Genomic DNA, 12,514 nt, shown 5'->3' on the forward strand with positions numbered 1-12,514 from the left:
TTCGCCCGCTTTTATACTCGAAAAATGGTTCAATCCTTATCCATCACAAGCGCCCTAAAGCTAGCGTCCATGACGGTTGTACAGACATTTTGGATATTCTGTGAAAACTCTTCCCTGCACGGACTACGCTACATTGGGCGGAATAAGGCGATCAAGGGAAACATCCTGTTGCGGTTCGTCTGGAGTGTGATAGCAATGGTGAGTTTGGGGTTTACGCTACTGCTGGCCAACTCGGCCTGGGATCAGTTCCGAAGCAATCCAACGATAACCACCATCGAGACGACCTCGTACCCGGTGTCGCTGATTGCCTTTCCATCGGTGACGCTGTGCAACATTAACAAAATTCATTCGGGTAAAGCAGAGGAGCTCGGACGGAAGTTGTAAGTGGCCACGATCGATGATGATTTCCTGACCCCTGATAACCCTTTTTTTAAACAGACTGGACCTGGGCATACAAAGCAATGATACGATAGATTTGCTGTACTCGTTACCCCGACTGAACGATTATCGTGCTATCGACGAGCGAATAATATCAATAGAACAGCTCCTAACGTCCAAAGGGTACGACACGGAACGCATCGCGTTTGAAGTTGCTCCACCCTGCGAAACGATGATGGTCCACTGTTTCTGGCTAATGCAACCGGTCCAGTGTAGTAGCTTGTTTCGTCGGACGAAGATTTTCGCCGGTTACTGCTGTTCCTTCAACGCGGACAGATTTCTGGAGCCAATATTTACACGATCGCTAAATATTACTCCTCAGGAGACTATTCACGTTACCGGCATTGGAAAGGGGGAAGGACTGTCGGTGATGATGGATATTGGCGAGAGTAACTATATGGCTTCGAATCGGTTTTCGTACGGCATTGAGGTTTTCGTGCATCGATCGTTCGATTTTCCTGACTATTCGGATTATACCGCCATCGTACAGCGTGGCAAGGAGACGGATGTGTCCGTTTTGCCTACGATCGTTACGGCGAGTCCTTCGCTGAGGAATATACCGGTCGCGATGCGAGGATGTGCGTTCGACGATGAGGGCAACGTCACGACCAGCGTCCCGTACACGTACAGCAATTGTATGAACGAGTGCGAGTTGCGTTACACTGCGGAGGTGTGCCGGTGCGTCCCGTTGTTTAAGCAAACGTTTGAACTGCAGGAGTTGTTGCAGGTGCCCATCTGTGGGTTTCGTGATCTTTTGTGTTTGCTGGATTTGAAGGAGCGGGTCAGCTTTACGTCGGAACAGATGGCGAATATGATCGGTAGCGACTCGAAACGAACCAACATTAAATGTCATTGCTATCCTAGTTGCACTATCGAGGTAAGGCACTTTTTGATGCTATTAGCTTAAAATAAGTAACCCATTATACGCTGCTATAAATTTACAGAAAAATGAAGTTCACACCATCACAAATACTATCTCCAATCCTAAGAAAGACTCCTACGTGTAAGTATCTACTGACAATCGGAGGATCCTCGTAAGGACTAAAACAGATTTATTCTCTTTCTCTCTCTGTCTCTCCAGTCCTGAGTTTAACTTTTCCGCTTACGGGGTGCTGCACGTTCATTTTCGCTCGACCAACTGTCTCAAATATAGGCGCGAACCATTCGTCACCTGGCAAACACTGGTGGCCACCTTTGGCGGAATCCTTGGCATATGTTTTGGAGGCTCCATACTGAGCATAATCGAGGCAGTGTTTCTGTTCGGCGTGATTCCTTTTACGGTGTATAATGCACTGAGGAGCAAAAGCAAAACGCATCCGTCGCCCACGGTTAATGCGATCTCTTACATAGACTATCCGGGACATCAGCCGTTGGGATATTTTAGACGCAAGGCAGTGATGGCACGAGCCATCCGGGATGGTGGTGACACGCTGTGGAGAATGGAAAAGCGGATGCATCCGTTGGAAACGCGTCGCTGGAAGCAACACTATATTGATGAGTTGAGAATAATGCCATAATTAGTTACGAAAACAATGAGTAAGAGTACTCACAGGAGGGCTAGTACTGCCCTGAGAATAGTTTTCCGATAAATTCGAAGCTAATTAAGTTGTAAACTAAAAGTACAAAAGCTGGTAAATAAATCACTTAGTCATTAAAAAAAGAATTTAAACCATTGAGCAACATTTATTCAAATTATTACATTAATTAAGGTATGAAATCAATAAAAAAATAAGCACGAAAACAACGATTTTACATAAATATTTAAATTCCCTCAGCGTTTGTTGGGTTATTTTCACTGAATTCAAAAATACGCCTCAAAGTATGCAAATTGCATCACATCTTGCACACACAGCCCACCAGCATCGCAACGCAGCACCACAAACGTGCACCGTTGTGCTACGGTTCACACGATTTCGGTCAAAAACCAGCGCGCCGAACCGTTGCCTGTCAACCGCGCACAGTGACAGACGCCAAAGACGGAACTGTCAATAAATAACTTCACCGTCAATAGTTCATAACTTTAATTGTACACCCCATTTTTTATCAGCTGTGATTGTTGTGGAGTCCAACTTCCATCCACGCGGTAGTTTTAACCACTTCCCGCATTTTCCGGCAGTGGAAACGCCGTCGGGTGTCGGTGCGTCTCTAGTTGTTGTATGTGTGTAAAGCGTGTGTCCCCCCGCCGTGTGTGTATGTGCTGTGCGCGTGTGATGTGAAAATTAGGCTTGCCCCCGCGTAGAAAGTCAACCACCCAGGTAGGGGCTCCCGTGCGACCTATTAAATGTTTCGTCCAACAGTAGAAGTAGCGAAAATGTGTTCCACCAGATGAAAAGCAGTTCCGATAGCCAATGGTTCGGCCAACAGTGGTGTACAAAGTAAGGTGTGTGTGGTGTCGCGCGGTGAATCGCATCGAGGGAAAATCTTACCACCATATACGCACACACACACACGCACTCTCACACAGTGCCAGTCAGGCGCGCGCGTCCCCTGTCGGAATTGTGCAAAATTTGTGCATCGCTTCGTACCGGAAAACGGCACATCCGATGGAATGTGAGGTAGCCGAGTGCGTGTAGCCAGCGGAAGCCCCATCTTCGCAGCACACTAGAACGCCATCGAAGTTTAGACGCTTGTTGTTTGGTGGTGTGGCCCCGGAAGTTGGAAAAGGCGGGTACGGAGGAAAAAAAAAAAAGCTAACCACACTTCTCTCTCGCTGTTGTCACAAAGCGGCGGACGACGGTACGGCCGTTCCACGCATGTGCTTCCTGCGGCGTGATTTGACGAGCAGTGGTTTATGATGCCGCCTGCTGCCGCCGCATACACACGCACGGTGCAAAAAAATATGGCTGGAAAGTTTTTTTTTGTTTTACTTTGCTTTTAGCTAAACTCTGCCGTCTCTCCCCACCCAAAAAGCGGAACGGAAAAGGGAAAACACCCGGCCAAAAGACGGAACTGTGGAGATGCGGTCTTTTCGGTGCGGGTCAATGGCGCGTTGAACCGCTGGCAACCGAAAGGCGCCTACTGCGACGGTGTGTTGTGCTGGAAGGATTTCATTTTGGATCTGGATTATCTTGCTGGAAATCGCAGCTTGGTTTGGATGTAAAATGGCGCGTTGTAAAATGTCGCCGCTGGCAGCGTGTTTTGCATTGCATCGCAAGTAAATGTGAGGAAAGGTGCATTAAAAATGCCCTTCATAATACGCCGTTTTATTGCAGTGAATCATTTCCCCATTTTTCCTTGCAAAGATCAATCACAATTGTATTGAGAACAGAGGTGATTGATCGCGATCGAGAGAGAGAGAGAAATGGCGGATGCTGCGTGATCAAACGTGATTCGATTTACAAATGGCTGGACGCTAATCGGGACGCCTGTGAAATTTAACACACCAAGCAAATACGCGACTTTGTTGACCGGTCGCGAATTCCATTTCGCACTATTCGTTGCGAAACACTTTCTAACTGCTTGTGAAAGTTCTACCCGGTAATATTTTCGGCGTTCGGGTGGTGTTGTGTTGCGTTATCGGTGACCGGATCTCACGCGGCCGGCGTGCACCACCGGGTTCGATCAGCCAGGGTGTGTTAACGTGAAAGGAAGATTTCCATAATCGTACGATTCGCCAGTATTTGAAGGGCACTAGAAATGGGGGGTAGAGGTAACTCAAGCAGCGGGAAAACAGCGGGGAAACTGTTTGCCTCTGCGACCTTTTTGCCATCAATCGCACATCATCTTCATCAATGCTATAGACATACGTATATGCAGACAGGGATTTAGCCAATAACAGCGAGGCCTAATCGTACGTCTTCGACGTGCTTGAAGGGTTTGTCTATAGTCGAGAAGTGGCGAAGACAAGAAAAAAAAAAACAAGCACAGAACGGCCAAACGGCTACAAACAAAACGCTACGAAGCGATAAGCAAAGATCCCGAGCAGGCGATAAGAAGGTGCGCTTAGGTGAGCGCCAACGGGCAAACAAGCGACGGAAGCGGGCCCATCATCCTTGTTCTCGCGCGCACCGGCAAAAGGGTTGGGTGGCATTTCTTTCTCATCGCTGTTCTCATCTCGTTTAAGACGTGAATGATCGCGCATCCCTGTAGCAGCAGCAGCAGCAGGTGGAACACGACGCCGTACGAGCGGATGACGATGATGCCCTCCTACTTGACCGTCAAATACAGTGTCGGCCGTGCTGTGCATCGGTTGTGTGATGGTCGTAGCGTCAAAGGTTGAAAGACGCTGTTGATCGTGCAGTTTTTAGAGACAACGCATCCCTCGTGCTGAACCCCCCATTTGGAATTGTGTGAGGCAAGAGAGCTAGAGAGAGAGAGAGAGAGTGATGGGTCGAAGGGGTGCAATCATGTGCATCAACACGCCGAAAAGGATCGTCTTTGTTTCGGAAAACCATCAACTCTGAGCTGTCGCCGCCGTCGGTTAAAGAAGATCTCTTGACGCGGTCTCTCGATCGGCACTCAAAGGCAGCTCCTGGCATGGTTATGAAACGATAGCAACCGCCCCCCCCCCGTGTGTGTGTTGCTCGCACTCGATGACGCGTAAGCGTTTCGGTTGCTGGCTGTGTGACCCGGTTTATGTCTAATTTCGGAATTTTACGCAAAACACAACGCACACCGCCACTGCTGCCCCACTCGATCGTAACAAACAACACCATATTTTGTGTGATATTGAGGGGAAAATTTTGCGGACGCCGGGGGTTGGTTGAGGGATGGGGGGAGGGGGGGGGATGTGAGGGAAGGGCGACGTTTGTTTGGAACAGATTTGAGTGATTTGCGTTAGTAAACGCTTCAAACAGCTCTACGGCGAACCGACCAAACCTCTGGGGCAGAATGTGTGATGAGTGATAAACAATTCTAATTTAATTGTTTTTTCCTTTCGCTCTTTCTTACAGAAACCAAATGCTTCTAGTACACTTTTGCTAAGTAAGGACGTAACTGGCTCCCGGAGCAGTTGAACCAAGAAGGAGAAGAAGCACACGATCTCATCGGAAGCTATCTGTGACACCACGGTACGAGCAAAACCGGCGGGACAGAGAAGATAATCGGCGAGGTAGGCAACGCCACTCTCTCTCTCTCTCTCTCTCTCTCGACCAAGCTCCCGATCGATCCCGCGGCATTAGAAGCAGCAGCAGCAGCAGCACTGAAATGAAATATCCCGGCGGCAATCCATCGACAATGTTTTGCGAACAGGTTGGCACGGTGACGTCGCTGTTCGAGCAGTGGAACGATTGCGAACGGACGGTGGTGCTGTACGCGCTGCTGAAGCGTGTACCGTTCGCCAACCTAAAGTTCCTGCAGGTGTCCATCGATTACAATCTCGCGCAAAACTACAGCACACAGGCGAAGCTGCAGCAGCTCGAAACGAAGGCAAACAGTACGATCCTGCTGGGGAAGCTGGTACAGCGGTACTATCAGCTGAGCGGACACAGCAGTGCCGCGGCGTCGCTCCTAATCGGTGCCACTCAGCTGAACAACAACATTAACAACAACAACAGCAACAGCGTGAACAATAATCTCAAATCGTCCACCGACGGGGCGTCGCTGTATGAGCTGCTAAAGAAATCCTCCAGCCCGACCATTGCGGACGGTGGTGGCTGTGTCGCTCCGGCGACGATCCTGAAAGAATCTCCGGCACTGAATGCGACGACGGCGGCAATATCGCCGGGACACAACGCCCATCTGACAGCGAAGGGAGGAGGCAATGGTGGTCACGAACAGCAGCAGCAGCAGCAGCAGCGAGAACCGGAAACGAAGGAGGATATCCTGAAGGATATCCTCATGTACCTGCCACTGTTGGCGCCGGGCAATGATGAGGCAAAGAGTTTGTATATGTCGCTGATACCGGCAGCGGTGGACGATGCGTGCCGGCAGCTCGTACCGACCGAGATCGTGCAGCAGACGCTGTCCTATCTGCTGATTCATCCCGCCATAACGAACGACGATCGACGGTGGGTACTGTTTTGTGGTCGAGTTTTGTAGCTCGTGCTTGGAAAGTGAAAGTAATACTGACTAAACCATTTTGTTTTGTGGTATTTTTAGCGTTCTTAGCCACTGGTTGCGACATTTGGAGGATTACATCTCGACGTCGTACCTGCCGCCGGCTACCACCGCCACCACTAACACCGCGACGTCCGTCGTGAAGAATCGCAACTTTTTCAACATGCAGCAGGTGGCCGGTGTGGCCAACGGTGGTACCAGCAGCAACAGCAGCATCAACAGCAGCAGCAACGGCACAGTGCCCGGCGGTGCCGCCGCCAACCCACACGTCCAGTATCTGTCAACCTCGACAAACTCTTCCGGCGGCGGATTGGGTGCTCCCAGCTCATGGACAACCGGAGGCACGGCTCCGGGCTCACAGATCGTACCGGCGGCGGTGCATCATCTGCACCATCCACCGTCCGCCCCGTCCGTGCTGTCAAAATCGCAACAAAGCCTAAATCACACGACAACGACCGGTCCGGTGACCGGCGGCAGCAGCAATAGTAGCAATAGTCATATCAACAATAGCAGCAGCTCCAGCACAAGCTCGTCCAGCTCGACCACCAGCTCCAGCTCCTGTCTGGACAGTGCCGCATCGCAGCTGCTGAAGACGGCGGCCCCTCCCCGCCTGCCTCAGCCAGCGCACCCGCCCTCATCCGAGGCGGTGAACGAGTTTAGCAAGACGATTGGACAAAGCTTGCTCACATCTAGTCAATCAATGCTGTGCAGCACCGGTAGTAGTAATGGTGCTGGAAGTTCCCTAGTGTCTCTGCCGCTACACAACCAGCAGCAGCAGCAGCAGCAGCAGCAACAATCGCAGCAACGGCCTACAGTTGTCGAAAGCGACGCACATCACGATCTCATGGCCGCGACGGAATCGCTCCTGTACGATTCCACCGACGACGATCACATTTCGTTCAGCAAGAACGGTACCGAGATATTCGACTACGATTGTGATTTCGATAATGAGGACGAGTTTAACTACTTGACGCGCAGTGCGGCCGCTATCCGGGCAGCGGAAGCTGCGGCCGCCGCCCCTAACGTCGGTCCGCCGGTCGCCAGCGCGTCCACTCCGGCTGGTTCCGGAGTAGGACCGGCGCACGGCAAAAAGTTGGTCTCGTTCAACAGTAATGTAAACGATTTCTTGCGCGTTCCGCCGCTGCACACTAACTACGGGCAACATAACCTGCTGTCACACGGAGCGAGTTCCATTGGTGGTGGTGGTGCGCTGCTTGATCTCGATCTGGACGGTACGCTGATGAAGACGCGTCGGTCAAACAGTCTGACGACCCCTTCGACCCTGTCGGCGCTCAGCATTGGAGGAGAGCTGAGCGCGCAGCAGAAGCAAAACAACGAATGCCTTTCGGCAGAAAATCTTTCCAACCTGCAGCTGTTGCAGAACAAACCGCGCAGCTTCTCGCTAACGATGGAAAGCCCACGCTCCTCGCTGGCATCGAGCGGTTCCGATACGCAGCTGGACGATTACAAGCAGGGCGGCGGGTTAATGAAGCTTTACGGTGGACACCCGAACATTGGCATGTCCAGCATCGCACACTGGCTGAAGAGTTTGCGGCTGCACAAGTACGTCTGGCTGTTCTCGAACCTCACGTACGACAAGATGCTTGGCATTACGGAAGAGTACCTGCAGAATCTCGGTGTGACGAAGGGTGCCCGGCACAAGCTGGCGATCTGCATCCAGAAGCTAAGGGAGCGGTACGGTACGCTGCTGCAGGTGGAGAAGGATCTGATCGCGGGCCAGAAGGCACAGCTCGGTACGGTGCTGGAAGAGCTGACCAACATCGTGCTGACGCCGATGAAGCCGATCGGCATGGATCAGGCGGAGGATATTGCTGGCCAGTTTGTGAAGGTGTTGGATCTGGGTATGGCATTTGGTTTTTTTTTTTTCGCTAGCAAGGGGGCAGCAAGCAATTTCGATAGTTTCGATTTTCTCCTTCCAGTGGGTTCCATCATCGTAATGCGACCGATCTGCAACCAGCAGGACGAAGAGTACCTGAACATATTCCTGTGGATTGTCGAGCGTGCCCTGCACAACGACGCGTTCATCGCACACTCGGCCCAGCTGAAGGACCACAAGTACAAAGTGTCAAAGATAAAGATGCAGATAGCGCCAAAGAGTGGACACTTTGCGAAGGCTACGAACGTTGCCGGGCCCGGTATGAACAAGCCAAGGTAAGGACGAACGGAAGATCCTGTTGAAGAAATTGACTTCTAAATAAAAACTTGCGCTACTAGCCGCTAGATGGCGCCACTCATCGGTTGTCGGCAAAACTCGACATAAGCATAATTTTGCTCCTCTTTTTGTCTTTTTTGGATAGAAAACTACTAATACAAGTTGATCCTCTTTAATTTTAGATGGACCGCCAACAGCAAACATAAACCGGTGAATGTCAACGAATCGCAAGCGAAAACGCACCGTAAAAGTTCCGTACCGTACTTTGTACCACCGAGCCATCTGAGTGCGGGCCAACCACAGCAGTCGTCCTCCGTGTGTCCGTCGCAGCAAACGGCACACTCCCTTCTACCGGGTGCATCGTCACAGGTCATGACGGCCCATCAGTATTTCCACCACGCTAATAATGGCACCGGCGGTACCGGCAGCACCGCCAGCTATAACAAAAGCTCCTCATATCCAAGCTTCGCCTCTACCTTGCACAATGGAAGCGGTGGAGGTGTGACCGGCAATACTGGCGGTGGTGGTGGCGTCATGAAACCGATGGCGGGCATCAACCCGTCCCTCCCACCTACCAGCCAGCATCACCAGCCGCAGCAACAGCTTCCCCACAAGCAATCGGCCCAGCAGCAGTCACCCTCGCTACAGCCACCGGCCATGCAGCATCCCAACTTTATGTTTCATCGCCACTCGCTGAGCAACATTACGCATCACCATCACAACGCCAACCCGCTCGTACCACCACCGCCGACCATATTCCTGAACAACCTGTGCTCCGTGTCGGGCGAAAATCGTGCCACCGGCGGGAAGATCGTTGACAACGGTACGGGCAAAGGAGGCGGTGCGATGAAACAGCTTACCGGCAGCGGTGCTGGGTTAATGGGTGCGACCGGTGAGCAATCACTGCTGACGGCGAAAGATTGTGGTGGCCAAAGCGATAGCAGCGGTGGCGGCAACCACAACAGCAGTATCGTTGATATCAACTCGCGACTCGAATTTCTCTGTCGGCAGATGACGGAGCAGGCGATAAACTAATGAAGCTGCTAGGTTGAAGAGATAGGCAGCACACACACACACGCATGCACGGGTGGTCAATGTGATTGGTGATATGAGCAGGAGTAGAGCTGTTAGCCATGTAGTAGCCGTAGCTGTAAGGGTTACCCAACCGAAATCGAACGACGCGCTAGAGAAGCATCGAAAATGGGGGACGTGAAAAAGGGGGCTGCCAACCAAGCATATGGGAGTTGGACGTGTTTTTTGCCTTTTATAAGAGGCGATAGATGTGTTTATGTATTTTTTATGTGTGTGTGTGTCTGTCGCGTACTTCTTCTCCTTCTTCAAGAAGACGGTGTACAGATGTGTTTTTTGTTTCCTCTGTGTAGCTGTTTAAAGCCTTCCCCATTTCGTAAAATGATTAGGACAAGAAAAATGCATAGAACATGTTTTCGCTCCAAACAACCACGTTAAGGCTCTTATTATATACAACTATATATATAAATGTAAACAGACACACACACACAAACGTGTAGACAGACAAGAAAACACTCGTAGGGCGAAGCTCTTATTAAGTTTTGTTTAAGTGGAGTAGTTCACCCAGCAGTTTGAGCAGTTATACATATACACACTATCTAGGGTTAGGTAGAACCAGTTTTGATGTTGAACGTGTTTTTGTGTTAAGCTTTCGTGTACAGCACAACCGAGCACAACCTCCTTATCTTGACGATACGGCACCCTCTCCTCCCCCCCTTTCGAGGATACCGGATACCAGTTACAAAACAAAAAAGGAATAGCTTTTAAGGCGCTACGGAAACGCGAAAAACCGAGCGGCACCCTACCTAACACACACACACACCCACACACCGAGCCCCAAGTCACGCGGGTATTCTGCAAAACAAAAAGTATTTATCTTGTTACGTTTATTTTTTTAAATGTTAGTCTTACCAACCCTTTTTTGTTTAGTTGTATAAGCGTGGTTAACGGGTGTGCTGCTGTGCTGAACTGGAGCGGGACAAGCGCTATTCCGCCCCACCAGGAGGAAGGGTGTGCATTCAACGTAGAGGTGCGTACAAACTGTAAGCGCAAATTGTGATCAAAACGTTTATTTACCAATGGTGTGTGTGTGTTTAGTAGGTTTGTTTGTTTGTTTGTTACACACACACACGCGCGTGCGTGCGGACGCGTTCGCTACTTAGTACATGCATTTTAGATGTAGCAAACAATGGGACGGAATCGTCCACAGATGAACGGTTATCTTAACTCCTTAAACAATAAAAGCCAGCCGGTATATACCTAACGAATCGTTTAAAGTTTGGGGAAGGGAAAAAAAGAAACGAAAGAGCACACACACACAACTACTTGTACTACTAGTACTACTATTGCTAATTACTGCAAACACTAGCTGAGAAGGGTGTGCGTCTCTTACAGACAGTTACCGTTTCCCGTACCCAGTTTCCCATTTTGGCTCTAAAGGCGTAGAGTGTAAGCGATCGTATCGTACATTCGTATTGGTTTTGTTCTTTTTTTGTTAACTAAAGTTTCCTATTTGCGAAGGTATCACCACTATTTATATGTAGAGAGCCAATGCGTTTAATGAAACAATTTTACCAACAAATTGATTGAGCATAGCTTAACACACACAGACACACGTTTGATCTTTGTAGTAGTTCGTGTGAATTCGTGGGTATTTATTACACTTGTACTGTTTCGGGTAAGATGCGAATCGGCTATTAAATTAGTCCTAAGCAAACAAGCATCCAAGATGTTTTGTTTTTTCTTCTCTGGTTACACATGGTTTTCTTTCTTCTAGTTACTTCTTAACAAACAACCATTCACTTTCACCACTAGGAAGTGGAATACTGTAAGCTGTTGTTAGGTTTACGACAAAAAACAACATACAATTGTTGCCAAATATAGACCACAGATTGGAGGAGAACGTAGGTTTGAAGCTTTATACGCCGCGCAACAGTAGGAACGCTCATCACTCAGATTAAGCATTGGGTTAAGGCATGATTTCAAATATGTTGCTTTAGGAAGTGGCAGGGCATCACATCGGAATTCCGGCACGATCCCTTAGCCTTCTTTCGATAGGTAGGAGTGTTGTCCCTGTGTGGCGCACTCCAAATTAGACTGCCAAATTGGGTTTAATTGTTGAAGATTAGCTAAGCGTAGAGGCAACGACCGAAACACGTGCTTGACACGCTTAAGAAAAAACGATCAGGGTTTCTAAACCGGCGGTTGTCAGGTGAAAGAGTGGAAAGACGATTTGGCGCAAAAATGGTTGTGAAGTGTATGGGCAGCCCGTTATCACTCGATTCGAAAGGAAGAAAAAAAAGGGCTAGGAAAACGGGCAGTCGCGAAGCGAAACACTTTTGATGGTATGTTTTATCTTTCTATTAGTGCTATTAGAGTGGTTGAGCAAATCATTATCTTTCCTATTTAAAAACAAAGTAATTGGCACATTAACACACATTTTGTCTATTAAAATTGTAATGGGTAACTGCATGATGAAACGTTTTACCAGTTATACCCATGAAACACACACAGAGGCACAACCCCAAGCTGTACCTTCGGGGGAAATCCACTGTAAATCCTTAAGCTAAAGAAAGCTGGTCTGAATATACTTCTCGGCCATTCTAAATCCTACACACCTCCAGCTACAGCAGCAAGCAGCTCAAAATCTCGAAATGTAACATAGAAAACAAACAAAACAAACCCCAGTTCAAGTTCAATTGTAGATCAATTAAACAAGATTATGCCGTGTGCGGTGTAGCACAGGTGAAATGATCGCGAAGCGATCATTTTGTGTAGCAGCAGCAGCACCAAACCAAACTGTCGTTGATTGTCGTTGTTTTGATTGTTTAAGTTTCTGGTGTATGTGTACACACTCCTTCCGAACAAACCCCTAGA

The 12,514-nt window shown here is 49.3% G+C and overlaps 2 protein-coding genes across 5 annotated transcripts; both read left to right on the plus strand.

Moving 5' to 3' along the window:
* The first annotated feature begins 66 nt into the window (after positions 1-66).
* LOC118509235 (sodium channel protein Nach-like) lies at positions 67-2,069 on the plus strand. The gene is made up of 4 exons (XM_036049544.1): positions 67-380; positions 439-1,315; positions 1,383-1,441; positions 1,520-2,069. The coding sequence occupies exons 1-4, from the start codon at positions 70-72 to the stop codon at positions 1,953-1,955; spliced, it is 1,683 nt and encodes a 560-aa protein (XP_035905437.1). The 5' UTR covers positions 67-69; the 3' UTR covers positions 1,956-2,069.
* A 362-nt stretch (positions 2,070-2,431) lies between these two features.
* Positions 2,432-11,933, plus strand: LOC118511560 (protein Smaug). Of its 4 annotated transcripts, none has more exons than XM_036054792.1 (5): positions 2,432-2,693; positions 5,331-6,386; positions 6,478-8,297; positions 8,376-8,607; positions 8,791-11,933. In XM_036054792.1, the coding sequence occupies exons 2-5, from the start codon at positions 5,584-5,586 to the stop codon at positions 9,641-9,643; spliced, it is 3,708 nt and encodes a 1,235-aa protein (XP_035910685.1). In that variant the 5' UTR covers positions 2,432-2,693; positions 5,331-5,583; the 3' UTR covers positions 9,644-11,933. The 4 variants fall into 4 exon arrangements, with proteins under 4 accessions (XP_035910685.1, XP_035910688.1, XP_035910686.1 ...); XM_036054795.1 differs by lacking the exon at positions 2,432-2,693 and adding an exon at positions 2,706-2,818; XM_036054793.1 differs by lacking the exon at positions 2,432-2,693 and adding an exon at positions 2,891-3,106.
* Positions 11,934-12,514: the final 581 nt, after the last annotated feature.

Source organism: Anopheles stephensi, chromosome 3 (assembly GCF_013141755.1).
Source record: "Anopheles stephensi strain Indian chromosome 3, UCI_ANSTEP_V1.0, whole genome shotgun sequence".
In the NCBI taxonomy this organism is placed as follows: domain Eukaryota; kingdom Metazoa; phylum Arthropoda; class Insecta; order Diptera; family Culicidae; genus Anopheles; species Anopheles stephensi.

Bases quoted from the DNA above. Each gene is read 5' to 3' on its own strand.
- LOC118511560 (XM_036054792.1), top strand. From the start codon at position 5,584: ATGAAATATCCCGGCGGCAATCCATCGACAATGTTTTGCGAACAGGTT. The intron at 6,387-6,477 runs GTGGGTACTGTT...TGGTATTTTTAG, and splicing joins ATAACGAACGACGATCGACG to CGTTCTTAGCCACTGGTTGC. The intron at 8,608-8,790 runs GTAAGGACGAAC...CTTTAATTTTAG, and splicing joins CCCGGTATGAACAAGCCAAG to ATGGACCGCCAACAGCAAAC.
- LOC118509235 (XM_036049544.1), top strand. From the start codon at position 70: ATGACGGTTGTACAGACATTTTGGATATTCTGTGAAAACTCTTCCCTG. The intron at 1,316-1,382 runs GTAAGGCACTTT...ATAAATTTACAG, and splicing joins ATCCTAGTTGCACTATCGAG to AAAAATGAAGTTCACACCAT. The intron at 1,442-1,519 runs GTAAGTATCTAC...CTGTCTCTCCAG, and splicing joins CCTAAGAAAGACTCCTACGT to TCCTGAGTTTAACTTTTCCG.